The sequence below is a fragment of the Neopelma chrysocephalum genome, unplaced genomic scaffold, assembly GCF_003984885.1.
Source record: "Neopelma chrysocephalum unplaced genomic scaffold, ASM398488v2 Primary Assembly neopelma1_80b, whole genome shotgun sequence".
Taxonomy (NCBI): Eukaryota; Metazoa; Chordata; class Aves; order Passeriformes; family Pipridae; genus Neopelma; species Neopelma chrysocephalum.
In genome coordinates, this window is record NW_020897742.1 from 5,548,804 (window position 1) to 5,568,800 (window position 19,997).

General features: G+C 35.9%; 1 protein-coding gene across 8 annotated transcripts in view; it reads left to right on the plus strand.

Moving 5' to 3' along the window:
• The window catches only part of ROCK2 (Rho associated coiled-coil containing protein kinase 2), a 108,636-nt gene that overhangs the window by 54,001 nt on the left and 34,638 nt on the right, over positions 1-19,997 (plus strand). For 6 of the 8 annotated variants that reach the window (XM_027690258.1, XM_027690255.1, XM_027690257.1 and 3 more), the window contains exons 4-10: positions 4,985-5,122; positions 7,699-7,959; positions 13,534-13,678; positions 16,068-16,206; positions 17,916-18,007; positions 18,806-18,965; positions 19,548-19,611. In XM_027690258.1, coding sequence (XP_027546059.1) covers positions 4,985-5,122; positions 7,699-7,959; positions 13,534-13,678; positions 16,068-16,206; positions 17,916-18,007; positions 18,806-18,965; positions 19,548-19,611 — 999 coding nt within the window. Of the gene's footprint in view, positions 1-4,984; positions 5,123-7,698; positions 7,960-13,533; positions 13,679-16,067; positions 16,207-17,915; positions 18,008-18,805; positions 18,966-19,547; positions 19,612-19,770; positions 19,783-19,997 lie in introns of all 8 variants that reach the window. The other 2 variants (XM_027690256.1, XM_027690251.1) reach the window with 1 other exon arrangement.

Consider the following 19,997-nt stretch of genomic DNA (forward strand, 5'->3'; position numbering starts at 1 on the left):
TTTTCACTGACAGACACATCAAATAGTTTGTTTTAAAGTCCCTGATTAGATGTTTTTATCTTTATGTATATCCACTCGTAGCAGCAAATAGAGACTCTCCTTTTTCATGCGCTTGCGTGTGAAATCAGTGAAAAGTCAAGTTATAAGGAGCAGAGTTCCTCGTCTATTTGTTGAGTAGGGGTGAGATGAAAAAGAGAAGATCCCAATAACAGAAGCTGTGCCTTTTTTGGGTGTCACACTCATATATTTGCTGGAAGGATCCAAGAGAATTGTATTTTTGATGTGCTTCAAAAATTAAGATACATTTTCATATATGTATTTCTAAAGACAGAAGGGTTTTTCTAAATAATTTTTATTTCTTTTTAACATTTCATGTCGAATAGAAGTTCTTGATTTGTTCTGGAAACTTTTTCTTAATTCACCATGTCATGCACAATTTAGATTTTGAAGAAGAGCTGATTTTTCAGTGTCCGTGCTGCAGTTAGGCAGTTTGAGGGATCTGAAGGCAAACTATTTTTCATTTGCCTGACCATGAAAAATTCTTGGTAACCTGGTTATATAATAATAGTTTTTGGGTTTTGTTGTTGTTATGTTGGAGTTTTTTTATTCTTTAATAAGCCCTTCAAAAAAGCAGGAATGCTTGGTACTGGAGGGGAACTTCTGTGTGTTCTTATAGAACTCTTCTGTACTTTATGTCAATTTAAGAGAACACCATTTTTCTGTAATGTAAAAATATAAGTTGAAATCATAATGTTATGCAGTCTTACAGCTAAAAAGCAGTGGGCTAATAAATACAATTGCAGATCTGAACTAATATTAGCTGATGATGTGGACAGACATACCTAGATTTTTTGCCTCACAAGGTATGATACAAATTTAAACTATTGAGCTAAGCTATATCTATTTCTACTTCATTTAAAATGTTAACACCACTGTTGCAGATGATGGATTTGCAGCAAGCAAAATATTTTGCAATACTTTCTGCGATCAAAATAGAAATTTGCTTCAGTGGGGACTCAATGCAGAAAGAACCATAAATAAAACGTGATTAACTATGTGACTTAATGAATGTTTTGTTATCAGTGTGTGCTGTTGTGCATTGGTATTTGTAACACAAATATTTATTATATGTTTCTAATTATTATATTAGTATGCTTATTTTTTGGCTTGTAATATTTACAGCATAAAATAGGCAGCTACGACCTCCGTCATTTAATTTTATTTTCCCCGTGTCTTCTGCTCCAGTACAGTATTTTCTTGTTGAAGTGGTGTGGAGTGATCAGCTTTCCAGATTCTTTCAGAAAAGGGAAACAAATTGTCTACTGTTGTGTCTTACAGTTAGATTGTATTTTAAAAACCTCACTTTTCTCCCTTCCTCTCCCCTCCAAAAAATTAAAAAAATTCAGTCCAGTAAAGAGAGATCAGCTGATTCTGGTTTGAGCATCTGACTTCGGTGGAAAAACAATTTCCTTACAACTCCAGAAGTATTAAACTCTACACTTGAGCTCTGGTCTCTGGTTTTACTGGGTCTGTAGTGATGGGGAAAGCTAAGAAAATAATTGCCAGCTGCCAGACCACTTCTTCTTTTATGCAGTGCCGTGAATAAAAGTGACTGGAGTTTGGGCAGACAGAAAAATTGAATTATGGTGCTTAATATGTTACTTGTGGTTTATGCAGAAACAGTAATTTATGAAAGCACATCCTGAGTACCTCTTGTTTGTTTTCACTTGAGGAAAAATCCTCTTGATTTGAAATTGAAACTTATCCTTAGTCCCTTCTCCCAGATCTAACCATGAAGGACTGCAACATTGCAGTGACACAGCAGACTGACCTGGTCATGTACTGGAAGAGAAGACTAAAGCAAAGCTAAAGCTTTTTGTGTTTGAGTGCTAAAGGATGGTCTGGGTGTCAGTCTTTACTGTGTGATTTCTTAGTGTTGCAAACCAGCAGTTGTCATGACCTGTGTAAAGAGGTGCTGGTTTACTTTTTTCCATTAAGTGCTTCGTTGATTAGGTTTAGTTCCCCGTCCACTGCTGATGTGCAGCTCTGAAGTAAAGCAGATAAAGTCATGGTTTGTTACCTGAAAATTTGTCAGAATATGAACTTCAGTGCCCTATCCCTAGTCATGTGTTATGGCTCTGTTAAGTATTTTAGGATACTTGTGATTACTTCAAGCCTTGGAGTTCATTTCAAAACTCCACTCTAGGACCTTCATTTTCTTTTAATCATAAAAGATACTGTACCATTGCCAATGATGCGTATTCAATCTGATAACTTCAAATAGAGATGTTATTTTCTTTGCCTACAGATTGTCTTCTGGTGTGGATGCTGTAGAAATTATGGGTGCATTTTGCGTGTACTCCTTTACTGAAAGTCTTAGATTGTTGAAGCACAGTAGAGTGAAATTCTTTTTTCTTAATGCATTTTCATGAGTTAAATGAGGCCATGTTACTCAGTACTAATGGCATGAAGGGATTTTCCTACCTATTTTGAGAGTTACTGTGGTGAGCTGCAGTTTAAATTTGGCAGGTCCTTTTAACAGTTGGAAGAAATTGAAACATCATGACAGTTTAATACATGAATAATCTGCTGTATGAGCCAATATCTGTATGTACAAATATAGCTCTGGGTGAAGAGTACAGTGACTAGCAGCTAAAAAGGCTGTCTCCAGGGGCCACGGTGGTGATAGAAGCAGTAATATCAGCGGTAGGTCTGTTCCCCTGCAAGGTGTGCCAAGACACACTCAGTCTCTGGGTGTGCCATACCAGTTATTGCTTTGGTTCCTTGATTTTTGTACAGAGAAAGAACCTATCTTGAAATTTGCTCCAGAAGTAATTTAGCCAACTAATAACCTATTGGCACTACTTTAGAGAGGTGCACAGGCTCCGATTTCGGGTCTCCCCACCCCTGTTTACTTTGCCTCTCCTGTGCATGAGCTTGTTTCAGGCTGTGTTAATTTTCAACAATTTTTTTTCCAAAGTAGTGGGAGACAGGTGTTCTTTTAAATGAAGGCAGCTACACTAACTACACCTATGCAAGACTGCACTCCAACTTTAGGAACTGTAAACTACTAAATACATTGCAGAGCTTTACATGAACTTTCACAGAAAACGCATCTTCAATTAAACAGTATCTTTTTGTGGTTTCTGGTCTTTGTGTTTCTTCTGGTTTTGGGCAGGATTACAAGAGCTCTACTTTGTGGAGTATAGTTTGTGGTGTACCACCAAATCTTTGTAAATAATCCCATGTGGGATTAGTAAATGGGAAGGAGTTAATTTTCAAAATCCTTTTTTAGGACACCCTCACTAACTGACTAATTTTTGATGTCTTAAAATGTACTTATAGAGTTGTTAATGAAGGTAGATATCCTGTTTCTGTTCTGGTGTTAGGCTGGAGGTTTTTTGGTCTAACTATACAGAAGGTTGTTGGTTAGTGTTAAACTATGCAAGGTACTAATACTAAAACCTCTGCACCTATATCTTGAAAGCAAAAAGCCCCAATTTCAAGTAAGTTCTTAAATAATCCTGTTTCTATTCATGTTCTCACTCTTTCCAAGATTACCCCCTCCACTGATACTTCTTCTATTCCTTCAGCAATATTATTTTCTGCTTCTCCTCTGCAGCAGGAGACTCCCAGATTTGTAGACCAAATAGATGCCTCTCTGAAGCTTTGCACTGCAGATGTAGTGGACCTGAAACATTTATGGCTGTTCAGAAAAAGCCTCTGTTCTTTCAAGTAGCGTAATTAAACTAGTGCAAAACTAAGGTCAGGAGATCTGCTTTATTTTTCTAAATGTGAGAGTTTTAAATGCACCAGAAAATCATAACTTCTATTTCTGGTGCATTTCACAAATTTCACAAATCAATTTCAGAAATTAGTCCACTGAATTTTTTATTTTAACAGGAAGAAAATATGCAAAACATTAAGGTGCAGTTAATTTATTTTTTTCTGCTGACTCAGACATTTTACAGCTGAATACTTCTCACCTTGATTTCTGTAAGGAACACTCAAGAATGTTAAAAACCTGGTGCTTTAGTAGTTGTTTCATAAAGCAGCATAAGTCTCATATTGTTTAATTAGCAGAGTAATGACTGCAGTGTGTAATTTAAGGATTTGGTTTCATATTTGCATTCAGATGAAGTTTTCCAAAATATTTTCATATTTTTTAATAGAAGTTTTAATTCCAGTTTTCCAACAAGGTTTATGTTACTAATTTTGCACCATTTAAAGTGAGTTTAAGAACTATTTAGGAAAAGAAAGAAATAGGAGCAGTCTTTACCTGGTGCAAAATAAAAATTGGCAGAGGCTGAAGCCAACTGCTTGCAGAATTTATAACATGAATGAATTAAATGGCTAGACAGTGTTCAGAATAAGAAAATACAAACACAGTTGGACTTTATTTCTCCTTACATGATCTAACTTTTGATGGGGGAATAGCATTTCCTTTTTTTTCTGTGAACAGAGTCATTTTATCTTGTTAGTGTTCTGGGTGATTTGAATTAGGCACCTTCACTGAGAAAATGTTAAGAGCAGTCCAGGTCTTTAGAGAAAGGTGGTACTTTTCTCATTCTGAGTTTTGGGTTGGGTTTTTTTGGAGTTTTTTTTTCATTGTCATATGCTTGTGTTGCTGCATCTTCAAAGAAACAGGCACCTCCCAAGAGCTTCTGCTCATGGCCCAGTGACTCCTCTGCTGCTATTGCAGTGGCAGCTGCAGCCCTTGTCCAGGCTCTGGCATATCTTCCTTCCCTTGGCATCCTTCTTGTTCCACCCCTGCTATGTTGGGTTTTTTGAGCGGCTGTTAAGCTTTTCTTTCCAGGTTTGGAAGTTCTCAAATCCTTACTGTGTAGAAAATCGGGTGTATGAAGACCTGGAGACATTGCATCCCAGAAAGCAGTTTGCACATAGCAGAAATATATTGTGCTGGTGTTCAGGTTTTTAATGAGGCACTTAAAAAAAGTTGGTTCTCTTCTTTCTCAACGAACAGGTTCGCCATAAAATGACACAGAAAGTTTATGCAATGAAGCTACTTAGTAAATTTGAAATGATCAAGAGATCAGATTCAGCCTTTTTCTGGGAAGAAAGAGATATCATGGCCTTCGCCAACAGTCCGTGGGTGGTTCAGGTAAGGAAGATATGTAAGAGTAAAATAATAATAATAACAACAACAGCAATAATAATGATGATGTAATAAATATTTTCCAGTCTTGAGCTGGTTTTGAATTGACATCTAAACTCAAATCACAGTTTTCTTTTTAAATATACATTTTTACAGCAATTTCACTGAGTTTTGAGTAGTTGGCTGTGTTAGAAAGTAGATTAATTTACATTTTAGTCACCACAAATGCATTATAAAACAGAACGAAACAGACTTTTGAAATACCAGTATAATTATTTGGAATAATAGGGAATTTATCTTTCCAACTAAGAAAAATTCTGTACAGAAATGTAGAAACAAATGTCAATATTTTTTTCCAGTCTTTCCTTCTGGCAGTTAGTATTAAGAGTGATTTAAACAGTCACTGTCTTTTCATTAGCAGTTTGGTCTATGGGTGAGTGTGCACCCCGTTATCCTGCAAGACCAGAGGTTGTAGCAGTGGTTTGCTGAAACCATGTTCTGTTTGGTGGTCAGTTAGAGCACCTCAGCTTGGAAGTAAAATCCAAGTAATGGAGAGTTGGCTTCTTCAGTTGTCTTGAGCACTGTTGCTCGCAGCTGTCTCCTGAGATGTATCATCACAATGTTGTAATGTGAATTATGCCTTTGGGAGGAATCAGTACTGAATGTTGCCGTTTGTCGTAACCGGTGAATTACACCAGTTAATAAAATGGGTAGTGAAAGCATGTGCTTGGAGAAACTGTTAGTACCTAATTTTGTTAAATAATGAATACGTTTAAGTGCTCTCACGTATATTGCCATGCCTCTGTGTATTTAATAAGACTGGCCTGAAGCTTTCCATATATTCTTCATCACTTCATGCAAGAAATGTTTTACAGGGTTTTTTATTTACTTGATTTGTTCTTTGAGCATGTTTTGTGCCCTTACCTATATTCAGCAGAAATACTTAAACAAATAGATGATTTTTTTATTTAGTTCTTTGTTCTAGTAACAGCAGTTGTCAGGAATTATTTTTATTTTTCACATGCAGTTGAAAGGAACGAGAAATGCATGACATGGATTTTCAAAGGAAAGTGTCACAAGCAGGATATAAATGTATGTCTGTATGTGCAAATAGCAAATGAACAAAAGTGTAGTTGCAAGTGTGCCTTCTCTGGTAAAGTGTATTAGTGTGATATATTTAGGTAATGTGGTCCAGTGGGACAGGACATCGAGCTGGTTTGAAGAAAATGTAGCTCCTGTTCTGAGTTAGAAACTGGGACAGATCACACTGCTTCTCTGTGTCTTGTTTTTAATATGAAAAACAAGTGATACCAGAGCCCTAGATAATTTTAATTTATTTTTTTAAAATTAAATCCCTTGAGGGCAATAATGAAAGTGCTGTATAAAGGCACAGTGCTGTTATTTATTATTGTGTAATATTAACATATTTACATGTGAGAATACAGAGACTATTTTGGATTTTGATTTAGACTTTAATGACCAAATGCATTATCTTACTATATAATGCATATATTATCCATTCGTGAAAACAAATACAGTGCAATATGTATGTATTAAAAGATATATTTCTAATCTAGGTCTTCTGTTGCTAATTATACAGTTAATTTTAATCTAAAAGTCAAATCTCCATAATAACATACCTGCCTTACATGGTTCCTCATCCTCCACAGATTCCCTTATTTTCCCTTCCTCCTTTCCATACATCCTATTTTTCAATTCCCTTTAAATTTTGTGTGTGTAATTTAAAGATGTGAATAATTTTAGATTTTAAGGTAAAGGAGCAGTATTCCCTGAGAAATAAGGTGAGATTTCAGAGACTTTTTCACACCAGCCATTGAACATTTGATAGTAATGCTTTTGATGGCTTGGGCTATTTTCAGACTTGGTGATTGCTGGGTGAGATCTCTAAAACTTCAGCACTGTAGGTCTGAAATACATTTTGAAGAGACAACTTATTTTTACTATCATGCCAGTAGGAAACATACTGACTGCAACCTATGCTAGATCAGTATTTTATTGTTAAGGATAATTTCTTTGTATTGTGTTTTAGTTGTCTTCAGTAACATTTTGGTTTTCTTTCTTATTTCAATATACGTTGATTTAAGACAAAAGCAGTGGTGACTTTGTGAACAAGTCCAGAGTTAAGGAGTTTATAATACATACAATTTAGAAATAGTCTGAGTTGCTGCTCACTGTTGAGGTATTTTCAAATCATTACGTGATGCTCCCTTTCTCAGATTTGATACTTTGCATTTTGACTCAGTGATACTTTTTAATGCCAAGAAATATGGATATATATAGAGATATATATATACAAGCCTGTATTATTAAAAAAATCAGGAAATCTGTTATCACTTTCTTAAAAATGAAGATGAGGGGATTTTAAAGTTCAGGAAATTTCAAGGTACTGTGATAATTAATAGAAAATATAGATTGAATATAAAAAGTAAAGTTATTTACATCAGTTTTGACAAGATATTTTCAGGTTTAACAAAATTTCAAGATAAGGGGCTTTATTCTTTTTACTAGATGTCTCTGAAAAGTAATTGCATTTTTTTCTTTCTTTTTTATTAATGTTGCAGCTATTTTGTGCCTTTCAAGATGACAAGTACTTGTACATGGTAATGGAATACATGCCAGGTGGAGATCTTGTAAACCTTATGAGCAATTACGATGTGCCTGAGAAATGGGCCAAGTTCTACACAGCCGAAGTTGTTCTTGCTCTTGATGCAATTCACTCCATGGGCTTGATACACAGAGATGTGAAGCCTGACAATATGCTTTTAGATAAACATGGGCATCTGAAGCTGGCAGATTTTGGCACCTGCATGAAAATGGATGAAGTAAGTATGCAACTGAATAATTTATTATATATAAAACTGTAATTCTAGGGTTATTTTCTTGTGAATTATAATACACAAAAGAATGTTCATCAAATGGTCTGCCTGGTTAGAAAGCTGTTTCTTGTCCCTGAGTTTTAAATATGAGTACTCTAAATAGTGTAATTTTTTTTATAATAAACTGTTCTGTCACACAGAAGAAGGATGTAAACTTACTTTTTGTTATTTCTGAAAGCATGTGTATTTATGAATTGTTGAGGTTCATTTTTTTTTGGCCAAATGTGTGAAAAGCTTATGAGATAATTCATTGTTTCAACATTAATAACCTTGGAACAGTTCATAGACCGATGTTTTTCTGTAAATGAAATTATTTTACAGGCAAAATACAGTCCTTGTGTTTTCCCGTGTCTCATTGTTCTCGTAGCATCCTCTAGTGGTCATTCAAACGAGGTCGCAGTAGGGCAGCAGTGGTATGTGATATATTCATCAAAATTTGGTAGCTATTTGTCAAGATGTCATGCATTATAATTGTCCAGATTTTATTACAGTCAAATACAGTTTTCTAATGAGATTGCATAAGAACATTTTTTAACATGATGTAATACTTTATGTTATCAAAGGTGACTTAAAACAAATCTACCTTTGAAGTTTGCATTCTTAAAATCTTCCCTGACAAACAATGTTAGGCTGTAAATTACAGAATATATTCTTCCTGTGAAAAATTTTAACAGATTCTAAAAAAGCCCCATGTATGAATGTGTGTTATGATTTGCCTGGCCTTTGAAGGGTTTCTGTATTAATATTGGCAAGGGTTACCCTTTTAAGCACCTTTTAATGGTGCTTGATATAATCTCTGCAACCCACTTAATTTGCATTTGCATCATTAAATTAATGTCTTCTCAGCTGTGTCTAGAAGTACTGTCTCTGATTAGGTTGGTTTTTTTTCATTGTACAACTGCAGCTGTTTATTGAAATTCAGTTTATTTAGTTTTGCTGATAATTTAATAACTGTTGTTACTCTAAAGGCAGAGAGAATATTCACCTCCACTTGGATCATTTACTTGCCTGTATTCTAGGGGACAGCATTTACTTTAATTGAAAAAATTGAAAGTAGTACTTGGTCTCTTAATTCAGTCCTTAAAAAACTAACTTTGTTTTGAGTCAATAGACCATAGATCTTAAGGGAATCTGTTGTTATCTGAAGAGACAATTAAAAAGCAGCAAAAAGTTCATAATATAAATCTACAATGAAAGGGGGATTCTCTATGCTATTTTAGAGATCCCAGAAATGGTGGACCTAGGCCTTTCTTTCCATTTTACTTTTCACTGCTGATGTTAAAAGAATGGAATACTAAAATGTGCATGACGATACTGTAAATGTCAGAAATGCTGGCATGTTTCTCATAGAGAATTACAGTGAGCTCCAGTTTAGACTGGGCATCATCAATGGACCAGTAATCTCCTAAAGAAATTAATTTTTTAACAGATTACATTTTAAGTTCTTCATGTTTCTCAGACTCAATGGAATGGCAAAAATTTTTTTTACAGGAAGCTTTAGGAGTTGAGAGATTCTGGATTGTCTCCAAATCTCATGCTACTTCTTACAAAACACGAACACATCCCAGCTGTGTAAATATAATATTGGTGTTGGCAGACTGATTTCTACAAAATATAGCTTACCCAATACATTTTTATTTTTTTGGATCTGGATTTCTTTTAGCAGTTGTGGACATTAGTATCTTCCTTATGCTACCGATAGCCCAGGAAAATTCTACTGCAATTTGGTCAGAGATTTTTCTTACCTTTGCTGTGGAATTGAAATCAGTGTTCACTTAAGTCTGCCAGGCCAAACCTGACAGTTGCAGCAGAATTTCTCCTTATCACTATGTGAAAAGAGTTGCTGCTAAGTGTTTTAGTGATCTTTTCCAGCATAAAAGAAACTCTTCTGTTTATGTACCTCAGTTGTGATGATTTGAGGGTTTGTGGTGTTGGGTGGTTTGTTTTTTTTTAATTTGTTGCCTTTTTTAAAATCTGCAATAAGGTGAGTATTTCTATTATTGAATAAAGAATGGAGTTGGCCTCAGAGGTGCAGTAGAAATTGTGGTTCCCCTTAGGTATGTAGGTCTGGTAAGGTCGTTCAGGGCAGGTTTCACCAGGTGTCTAATCTTCAGGTTTTCTCTAAGAAACTAGACAGTAATTGGCTTCGGTAGGTATGGTAGGGCCAGTGTTTCCAGGCTCGGTACACAGCACTGTCCTGTGTCAGCTGAGCTTTCAGAAGAGCACAGGTTTAGAGGCTACCTGTTGAAAACAGATGAGACCAAAAGAAGGCATATTTGCCATTTGGGATTATTGCCTTGGCTCATGCAGTTTAGTTGAAAGAAGCAGCGTGTTCCTGTTTTTAGAACTCAACTTTCTCATTGAAGCTTATCCAAGACCCTGCTGGATCCTTCTTTCTTCAGTCCATTGTCTGCAGCGCACTGCACTAGCCTGTGTGCAGTGTTAACACCTAACATATGCTAACCTAATATTTCCACACAAGCACTCTCCAGCTCTTTTTACTGGAAGGAACTTAATGAGGAAGTAAAAGCCTGACTGTTCGCCTTGGTTCAAGACAGCAAGTCCTTCAGGTCTGATGGAGATAATCCTGAAGATGAAGCCTGAATTGCTTTTCCTTCAGCAATACAATAACGCTGAATGATGCTGGGAAACACTGCAGCCTCACTGCCAAGTTGTCACGAGCTGTGACATGCTGTGTCTCCTGGACAGCCTATTTTTTAAAATTGTGCACTGTGCATCGCTGACAGAGCTGCAGGAGATGAGTTCCAAGATCCATCTTGATCTTTTGAGGTGATGAGGAAAGTTTCGGGTGAATCACTGGCCTGAAACTCTCAACTGGAAGCTTTGTATGAGAACTGTTATAGTAAGTGTGCTGCTCAGGCATAAAACAGAAGCTTAGTATTTGAAACACAGGAGTAATGAGTTGTCCAGAGAAAACAGCATCCTTTAGGTCTCTTCAGAATGTAGGGACTGCCAGGGTGCCGTGTATTACGCAAAGAGGACATCCCTGTTTACTTGCCTTTGATGCTGGAGATCATAGAAGCGAGTCTGATGGTGATATTTAAGGTATCCAGTACTTAGAAATACATACAGAGCAACGCTCAAGTTCTTTGAAAGAACAAGTGTGTAAATGAGAGGAACAGAAATCTGGGAATAGTATATGCTGATGATAATGGTCCAACCTCCACAGGGACATGATAGAATCCCCCATTGCTGGAGTGGTTTGTGATGCAGTTGGTCAAGGTGCTACATAATCTTATATAGGCCACTTTTCCCACAACACGTTGGGTCAGATGATCTTTCAAGGTGCCTTCCAAGCCAGACTGTTCTATGGTCTGTGAATGCACTTTTAGATTAGTTCCTGAGACAGAAGGTAGAGAGTTTCATGGGGAGTAAGTACAACCAGCTCCATGTGCTTCAAAGTGGTATGGTCTATTGAAAACTGGTGTTAGGAAGCAGGGCCCTTTTTACTGTAGAAATATTTGTTTGTTTTACTGTTCAGTTCTTTGGCATTTCATCTGAAAACTTAAGGTGTTATTACTTGGAGTTCTTTAGCATCTGTAATGTCATTGCAAAGAACTTTCCTTGTTGCTACATACCAGCCAGATTTGGTTTGGCTGGTTTTGGCACAGCCTTTGCTTTGTTTGCTTAAGACTTCACAAAATATCAACACCTGTAACATATTAAGAAATGTCCTTGCTTTGGTGTATTAATTATAGAGAGGTGGGAAATGGTGTGTTATTAAGTGCTTAGGTGTCAAGGTGATGTTCAGAAAAAGTTCTTTCAGAACTGTTTTGTTTACTTTGTTTTTAAAATATCTCCTTACCTGGGGAGGGATTTGGGTGGCTTCAACCAGTCTTGACTGAGCAAAAATTCAGACTTTTCCTTGTAATTTTGCATTTGGATAAGGAAGAGATAGACACACGCCAGTGTTGAAGGCCTCATTAAGGTGCCACAGTCTTACTAGATGAGCAGAATTACATAACCCTAGAGCAACTCCTCCTGAGCTCAAAGCAAAGAGAGGCTTAAGCTTCAGAGAAGACATGTAGGTTAGTGCACAAGTGCTATTACAAGCAGCATATTCAAATAGTCGTTCCTGCCGTGTGCCACATCCATTTTTGAATGGTCTTAACTTCAGATTTTTGGAGCCTTTGGGCTTCAGTTTATTTCCACTGTTAAAATGTGTTTATGGGTTTTTTTGACCAGTGAATGCGTTAGGTCTTCTGAAAAGTATTAACTTCATTTTGTTATCCCAGGGATGAATAGCTTATGTGCTATCTCATCCATAGTATAGAAGGCAAAAGTTAACCTGCTCTTCATTCTCTAACTGAGAAGATAAAACTTCTTCAGGTTTCAGCTTTAGCATAGAGTTGTAGAAGATGATAGGCATTTGCCAGGAGGACAGGCAGTAGGTCTTTACAGTATTTAGTCATCCCTTTAGTTTTTGCCTGCTGGTTCATGACTCTCTGTGTTCTGGTTTAGTACAGAAATGAAAGCTTTTGACAGTTCATATTGTGTATGAAAAGGAATATTACAATGTGATGTGTGAGTTTTACACATCAGTACAATTCCCAAAGCAAAATGTTTCTCTTACTTTCTTTAAATATGTATTTTTACTTTAGTTATTGCTACTAATATTCTGTATCAATATTCATAATTAATACACATTGCTGTTCATGCTGATGGCAAAATGCATGAAGAACTTTGTAAGATGACTGAGATTTCAGATTTAGAAACAGAATAAAAGATGAGTGTATTTTTGGTACTTCTCTAACTTCATCCAGAATTTCGTTTCATTCATCCATCTGGTCTCTGAGGAGTGAATACAGTGAATTTGACTAAAGGAAACAAGGCTTATAACTCTGAACTAGAATGCTGGCAGATCTGGTTGATGCTTCTGCGTCACTTAGCCCCTGCATTTTCAGTCTCTCAGCATGAAGCAAAGAGGATGAGGAATCATTCCATTAATACAACTGTGGTAATATGTTAATTAAAAAAAATATGAAAAAGACCTTTCCTATTCTTTGAAAATAGCTTTTCCTTTTAGTCTTCTTCCCATCTTTAATTAAAAAACAAGGTGTAACTATAAAAATTTACCTCAAACTTGATTTATTGTCTGAATTGGACAAAATTGTTATGTATCTGCAATGTAGGGCCTATAATTCCTGACTTGTCAAAATGATTCTAAAGTTTGTCCCTGAATTCAATGAGATAAGGAGCAGTCTGATATGGTGTGTATCTTCATATTGAAACCAATGGTAAAAATAATAAAAGTGGTCAATTTTGGAAAGAGGTAGTCAAGAGAAATCACTAAGAAGTAGGCAGGGGGTGAGCACATTACCAGGCAATGTCATTTCAGTCCATATTGTTTCTTGAATAAAAAAGTAGTCTTTCAAACACACTCCTCAAACAAATATTTTAGGCTATATTTTGTATGGTTTTCTGCTTTCCTAATAGATGAATTGTTTAAAGACTCAGAAGTATTTTGAACTGAGCTGTTTGTGTTCTTCTGTTGCACAGACAGGAATGGTGCGCTGTGACACAGCCGTGGGAACCCCCGACTACATATCGCCTGAAGTTCTGAAGTCACAGGGGGGTGATGGTTACTATGGACGGGAATGTGACTGGTGGTCTGTAGGGGTGTTCCTTTTTGAGATGTTAGTTGGTAAGTAGTAATTTAGTGTGCTAATGAGATTATCATTGAGTCTTTACTGTGCCTTTAACTGTACTTTGCTGCTCAGGGGCTGGTTGTACCTCACTAACAGCTTCTGACTTTTGGCTGATGCTGTGGCTTCATTCCTGTTCTCTTTGCTCTCTGTCACTCTTACGCTGTGACAGCTGTTTGCGTGCGTGCTCAGTGATTAGTTCCCTGACTCGATTCAGCTTAAAACTAATTCTTAAAATAGTTTTAACTGGGGTCAGCTACCTCACCAACTCGTGAAGGTTTGTGCCACATCAAGCAGTACTGAGTTTGCAGGGCCACAGAGATGAGAAAGGAGTGGAAAGGGCAGGACTGTCCTTTTCTTTTCTCCTCTTCTTTTTTTCCACAGCATGTCAATGTCTTCTGTTAGGTCAAAATGCAAAACTATGGCTCGATTCTTTCTTATATGTTTGAGTCAGGATTTTCCAGTAAGATACACCAGACTGCTATGGCAACGAACATAGAATATAATCTGTTAAGGAGATGAGTCATCTGCTTCTTATTATATAGTGAGGATCAATTTTATAGTCTGGTAGCAAAATACTGATTATAGAAGGATGGAATTGAGCATATAATTATTAAAAATCCAAATCAGCATGTTCTGGGAATATTGCAGATTTGATGCTTTTGGTATCCAAAGCCAGGAAAGACATTTGGATATAAAAAGCTGTTACAATTTCTATGTCTTTCAGAATTAAGGCACTTTGGCTTTAAAAAAAGAGTGGTTTATAATGATTAGTCTCTCATGAACAATTTTAACAATAAAGAAAATTATTCAATTATTAAAATATTGGACATAGCTGTCCAGAATTTTCTTCTCTGAGCCTCCCTTTTTTTCCTCTTGTATCTAGGAGGGAAATATTACTTAATTTCTCCATCTATTTTTGTGTGTGCTCACATATCAGATTCTGCCTGTGGTCTTCTAAAACTTTGCACTTCAAAGAAATCACAGAAAGTGTTCTGTTATTCTGGTTTTAGTAAAGCCACAGTACTAATGAAAATGGTAATTTTATTATGAGAATTAAAATTTTATTGTGCCCGTGACTAAAAGGTAAAATGTTGGTCACAGGATGAATCCTAACGATAGTTCAGTGACTTTAGATAGTTTTAAGGTGTGTCCAAAATCAAAGCTGTTTCTGGGACAGAAGACAATTGAGAAGAGGAAGGTTGGGAAGGAGTGAGGCAGCAGCAAGTATCAGTGATCCCTGCCTGCAATGCACTGGTACGGCACCCTAATGGATTTACTAAAAGTTTAGAAGTTTAGTTCAAGCTGGTGTGTACTAATTCCTTATTATGCCATAAAATGACAGGAGGAGACTCAAGTTCGGATTGTTACATTTGTATTCTTTTAAAAGCAGAATGTTTTTTGGCCATTGGTCTGTTTGTACGTTTTTTTCATGTACTTGGCTTTTGAAATATTCAGTTCCTTGATGGAAGGCTGCAGCCAGCAAGGCTGTCCTGCCAAGTGGTCCCTGCCTGCACACAGCACACTGGGACGGAGAAAGGAGCCTAGCTCATGCAATCAGTTGTTTGCCTTCCCTATTAAACCTATGGATTAGTTGGGAGAAAGCATTTCTGTGAAAGTTGCAGCTTCTTGATTACAGACCTGAACCATTTGTAAGTTCAGAATGTTGTCAGTTAATTTGAGTGTCAGTTGCCTTTATCGCTTCCAATTCTTTTCACTTGTCCCAATTTTACCTTTCTTAATTCTGTTTTCTTTGCAAATATCTTTAGAGCCTATGCTGCAAGCCTCTGGGTGGGAAAGGTCTATGATTTTAAAAGCCACCTGCCGTGTTAATATGGGCACTGAAGCTAATTAATTTGTCAGTGAACAAGATTTAATAATATGGCTTTAACAGTGCAGTAACACACTGGGAAGGCTCCTGCTCAGAACTGACTTGCCTTAGGCAGGGTAGGCCTGTCGTGCCTCTGAAATGGTTTTCAGAGAGCTTTGGTTTATTCTTTCCAACAAATGTGCATTAGCAAATCTTTAGGGAATTTCGGTCCATTTTACCCACGGAGTGTTTAAAGGTGGGGATTTAAGTGGGTGTCAGCCATCATGTAAATTAGAAAACACAGTGAAGGTCTTCAGATAGAACAAAAGGTGTAATTCGCCAGGCAAAATTTTGGTACTGATAGGCAGAACAGAAAATGGTGTAGTTTCTATAGAGGCATTTTAGGGAAGGAATATTTTTAGTAGTATACATTATTTTTGCATTCCAATTTTACTGTTTCTTTTTTTTTAAATAAAAGATTATTTTTGGTAAACTGCTTGTAGACTTTTCTTTATATCTTTTCTCTTACTCAACTTACATGACTCAAAATCACAGTCAATTTGCTATTTTATTTTCAGGCGATACTCCTTTTTATGCAGACTCACTAGTAGGAACATACAGTAAAATTATGGATCATAAGAACTCATTACATTTCCCAGATGACGTGGAAATCTCTAAGCATGCGAAGAACCTTATCTGTGCCTTTTTAACTGATAGGTAAGTGCATGTGTTGTTCTGTTACTTTTTTTTTATTTTGGATAGTATTGGCTGTATTTTTTTTGTAAAAATTAATTCCTTCCATTACTTTTCCTAATCTCTGTCCACATCTCTTCTGCAAAACCTTCTGTTCTCTAGTTTTTCTTTTGGGGTGTTTTTTCCAGGTATTGTATTTTATTTCTATGAGCACTTCTGACAGCTCTTGTTAACAACACAGTTTGGGCTGGACAAATCCTTCCAATTGCAGTGTGTAATACAGTTACAAACCTATAAGACTGAAAGTAATTTGTAAACTCCAAGTCAGGGACGAAATTGTTGTGCTCAATGTCTGTGTGGGTGTTACTTATGAAAAATGAAAGCAAGTACTTCTCTGAAAGTAAGCATGCATTTATGAGTTTGTTTAAGGTTTCCTGGAATGTTTGAATTTTTCGTTTTTATTTGCTTTGTTGTATTAATTGATAAGTATAGCTAACAAACCTGCAAGGGTATTGTTTTGACTACAAATAGATCCTCGAAGTTTGTCTATATGGAATGGAGCCATTTATTGAAATTAAGCTGTGTAAGCTTGTTCTTAACCTGAACACTTACATTTTCTTTAGTTTGAGAAAGCACAGATCATCTCTGATTTCTTTGGTTTAAAAGAATAACACTGTAGATCCACAGTTAACTCTGGATCGGTGATGCCTTCTTATACTTTTTCACCTGAACCCGGCTGGAGCAGAGCATATAGAATGAGAGATTAGGAAAACAAATGGTCTTATAATGGGTTTTGCATTCAAAGAGAGATTGTTTGCTCTACTGAGCAAGATCGCAGTTGCTCAGGAAGGATGTGCTTTAATTTAGCAGCATTTTTCACCCTTAGTAGCTGAAGGGTAGAGAGAAAATATGAGTAGAATTTAATAATGTAAATGTGGTGAGGTGTGTTTCCACTACGTGTGTCCCTCTTCCTGTTTATATTTAACACAGTGCTTGAGCGATTTATTTGAAACAGATGCTTGCTCTCTGTCTGCGTGATCACTGCTGAAGCACTTAAAGGACTAAGCATCGACCCTGTGATTTATTGCTTCTTTTCCATGCATTGTTTTTATGTCCTGTTCTTGTGCATAGTTTCAAGAGAGACTCTTCTGTTCAAACTAAAAGTTTCTTGTTGCTCTTAAGACTTACTTCACTGCAAATATCAGCAAAAGACGTGTCAGGGTTAGTTGTGGGGCAGAGGATGAAATTCTTAAAATATTTATTTTAGTCCAACTTTGAATAACTGTTCTGTGCAGTAGGTTAGACCTTCCTTCACTTGCGTCTTACGGTTTGTCATGTGGTTTGGCAGACACGGAACTTCTGCAGTTTTATTTCCCCCAAGGGTGTTGAGTTTTTGTTTGTGTTTTTAGGTTTTTCTTAGTTTTTGCCTCAGTGCTCTCTGTGTTGCTTTACTCCCCACGTGGCAGACTCCAAATTCTGGACATTTTAGCAGTCGCAAGGAGAGTGCATGCTAAGAATCAGAGTATGTTTTTTATAAGAAACTAAAAATTAGTGGTTGGTGGGTTTTAAGTTTTGTTTTTTATCTAACGATTAGTGTGGTTAACACAGACAGTCTTTACTGGAAGTTTCATTGCTGCTTGTGAACAAGTCAGAATTTAAATAACAACAAACTAAGCCAAAAAAAAAAGAAACTAGTTTCCCTAATGTGACTTTGGCTTCATTGCTATGTTTAGGGATGTGCGACTTGGGAGAAATGGGGTAGAAGAAATAAAGCATCACCCTTTCTTCAAAAGCGATCAGTGGAACTGGGACAACATTCGAGAGAGTGAGTAAATTAGCTTACAAGTTCTATTTTATTCAGTATTTGCAATAGTAGAAATGAAAAAAAGTTAGGCTGTATAAATTAAGTATTTTCTATCTATCAAAAATCTTGCTCAACCTTTCATATTTATCATTTGTGTTATGAAAACTCATGTGAGTAAGGGTTAGTAAATACACATTTTTCCTACTGGGATTATCCTCATCTTTATCATGCTTTTAATGTAGACATTTCCATTTTAAATAAAGGAATTGGACATTTCAGAATTTTAACTTAAAAGAATGCATATTTCTCTTTTGCTTTTGTCGTTTTGTATTATGTGTTTTTTCATTTTGATTTGGGATTTTTTTAATCTTCTCGTAGTTAAGACAGTAGTTTGACAGTGGTCTTGTCAGTTTTACGGCTTTTCATTTAAGGTGTTGAGAACCTGATAGCTTTAGGTAAAAAAAGCAAAGTATGTCAGTCCAGCTCACGAGCTTGATCGTAACTTCTAAAGTTACATGTTTACTAAGGTTTCTTAGAATGCTGATTGTATTAGAGTTCTATTCTCAAACGTGATTACCTGAGCAAAAATGTCTTGCGTATTAGATAGTCTATGCATGAAGCAACTAATACAAAAATAGATTGCTCTAGAAAAAATTGTGCACAGTGGTATTTCCAGATCTGCTGTCTGGTTAATACATATTTAACTACAAGTTATTTAAGGACAACTTATAATATAGTCTTTTAACATTATAGAGATACCAGTATATAGCAAGTGACTGAATCTTGGAGTGAAGTTCATCTTTTCTCCCCTTTTTATAGCTGCTGCTCCTGTTGTTCCTGAGCTCAGCAGTGATATAGATAGCAGTAATTTTGATGACATTGAGGACGACAAGGGAGACGTGGAAACCTTTCCAATCCCCAAAGCCTTCGTGGGAAACCAGCTGCCTTTCATAGGATTTACCTACTATAGAGACAATTTGTATGTGATACTTTAATATACATTTTTAGAAAAATACCTGCACATTTTTCTTATATTCTCTTTTCACTCTAGATTCATAATTTATTCCTTACATTATATACATTTATGTCCAGTTGGGAAGATACAGAATGCTAAGTTTGAGTAAAATAATTTGTTACTATTTTGGTTATTTTGATAACTGTGATTAAACACAGTATTTTTATATGCACAGAATTATACAATATCTTAAAAAATTGTTTAGGGTTAAAATACTGATAGATTTGTAATTTACTTCTAAAAAGGCTTTTTATTAGTTATTTTAGAAAAAAGTTTACACAAGATAACTTTCTAGAATTAAACTTGAATAATTAAAAAATAATTGTATTAATTAAAAGATCATAAGTTGCTGTGGATTTGGAAACATACTATACTTCAGTTAAGGAAAGATTCAAATCACAAAGATGCACTGAAATGAAACAAGCTTCATTCTGAGAGGAGCATAGGACAAATTGAGGCTTGAGAGAATTGATTAAAATGGCAAGATCGCCAGAGTTGTTGAAAACTTGAATAAGAGCTGGAGGGATTTGTTTTTGTTTTTGGCAGGTTGCTAAGTGACTCCTCTCAGTCTTGCAGAGAAAATGAATCTGTGCAATCTAGTAAAAATGAGGTTAGTGCCTTTCTTCTTCAGTATTAACAGTATGCTTAACTAATTTTCTTAAGTCTATTAAGAAAAGACAAAGCCTAAAATAAGTTTTCAAGCAGTTTTGGGGGGGGGGCTTTTTATCTTTTAGTGATCCTCAATAAAAATGATATTTTCTATTTACAGGACAGCAAGGAGGTAAGTATATTATCTGAATTATGAAAAGAATAAAAAAATTCCTACATATTTTATGTGGATGTGAAGTATCTTAAATGTTTATTCACCAAATTGTTAGCAGTAAACTGAATGTATTTTGAAACAGTTGTACTCAAGTGTTAAGGTGCTGTAGTATACAGGGGAATTAATACAGATTTTTCTCAAATTCTTTTGGCATCTAGAATTTTTTGGAAATC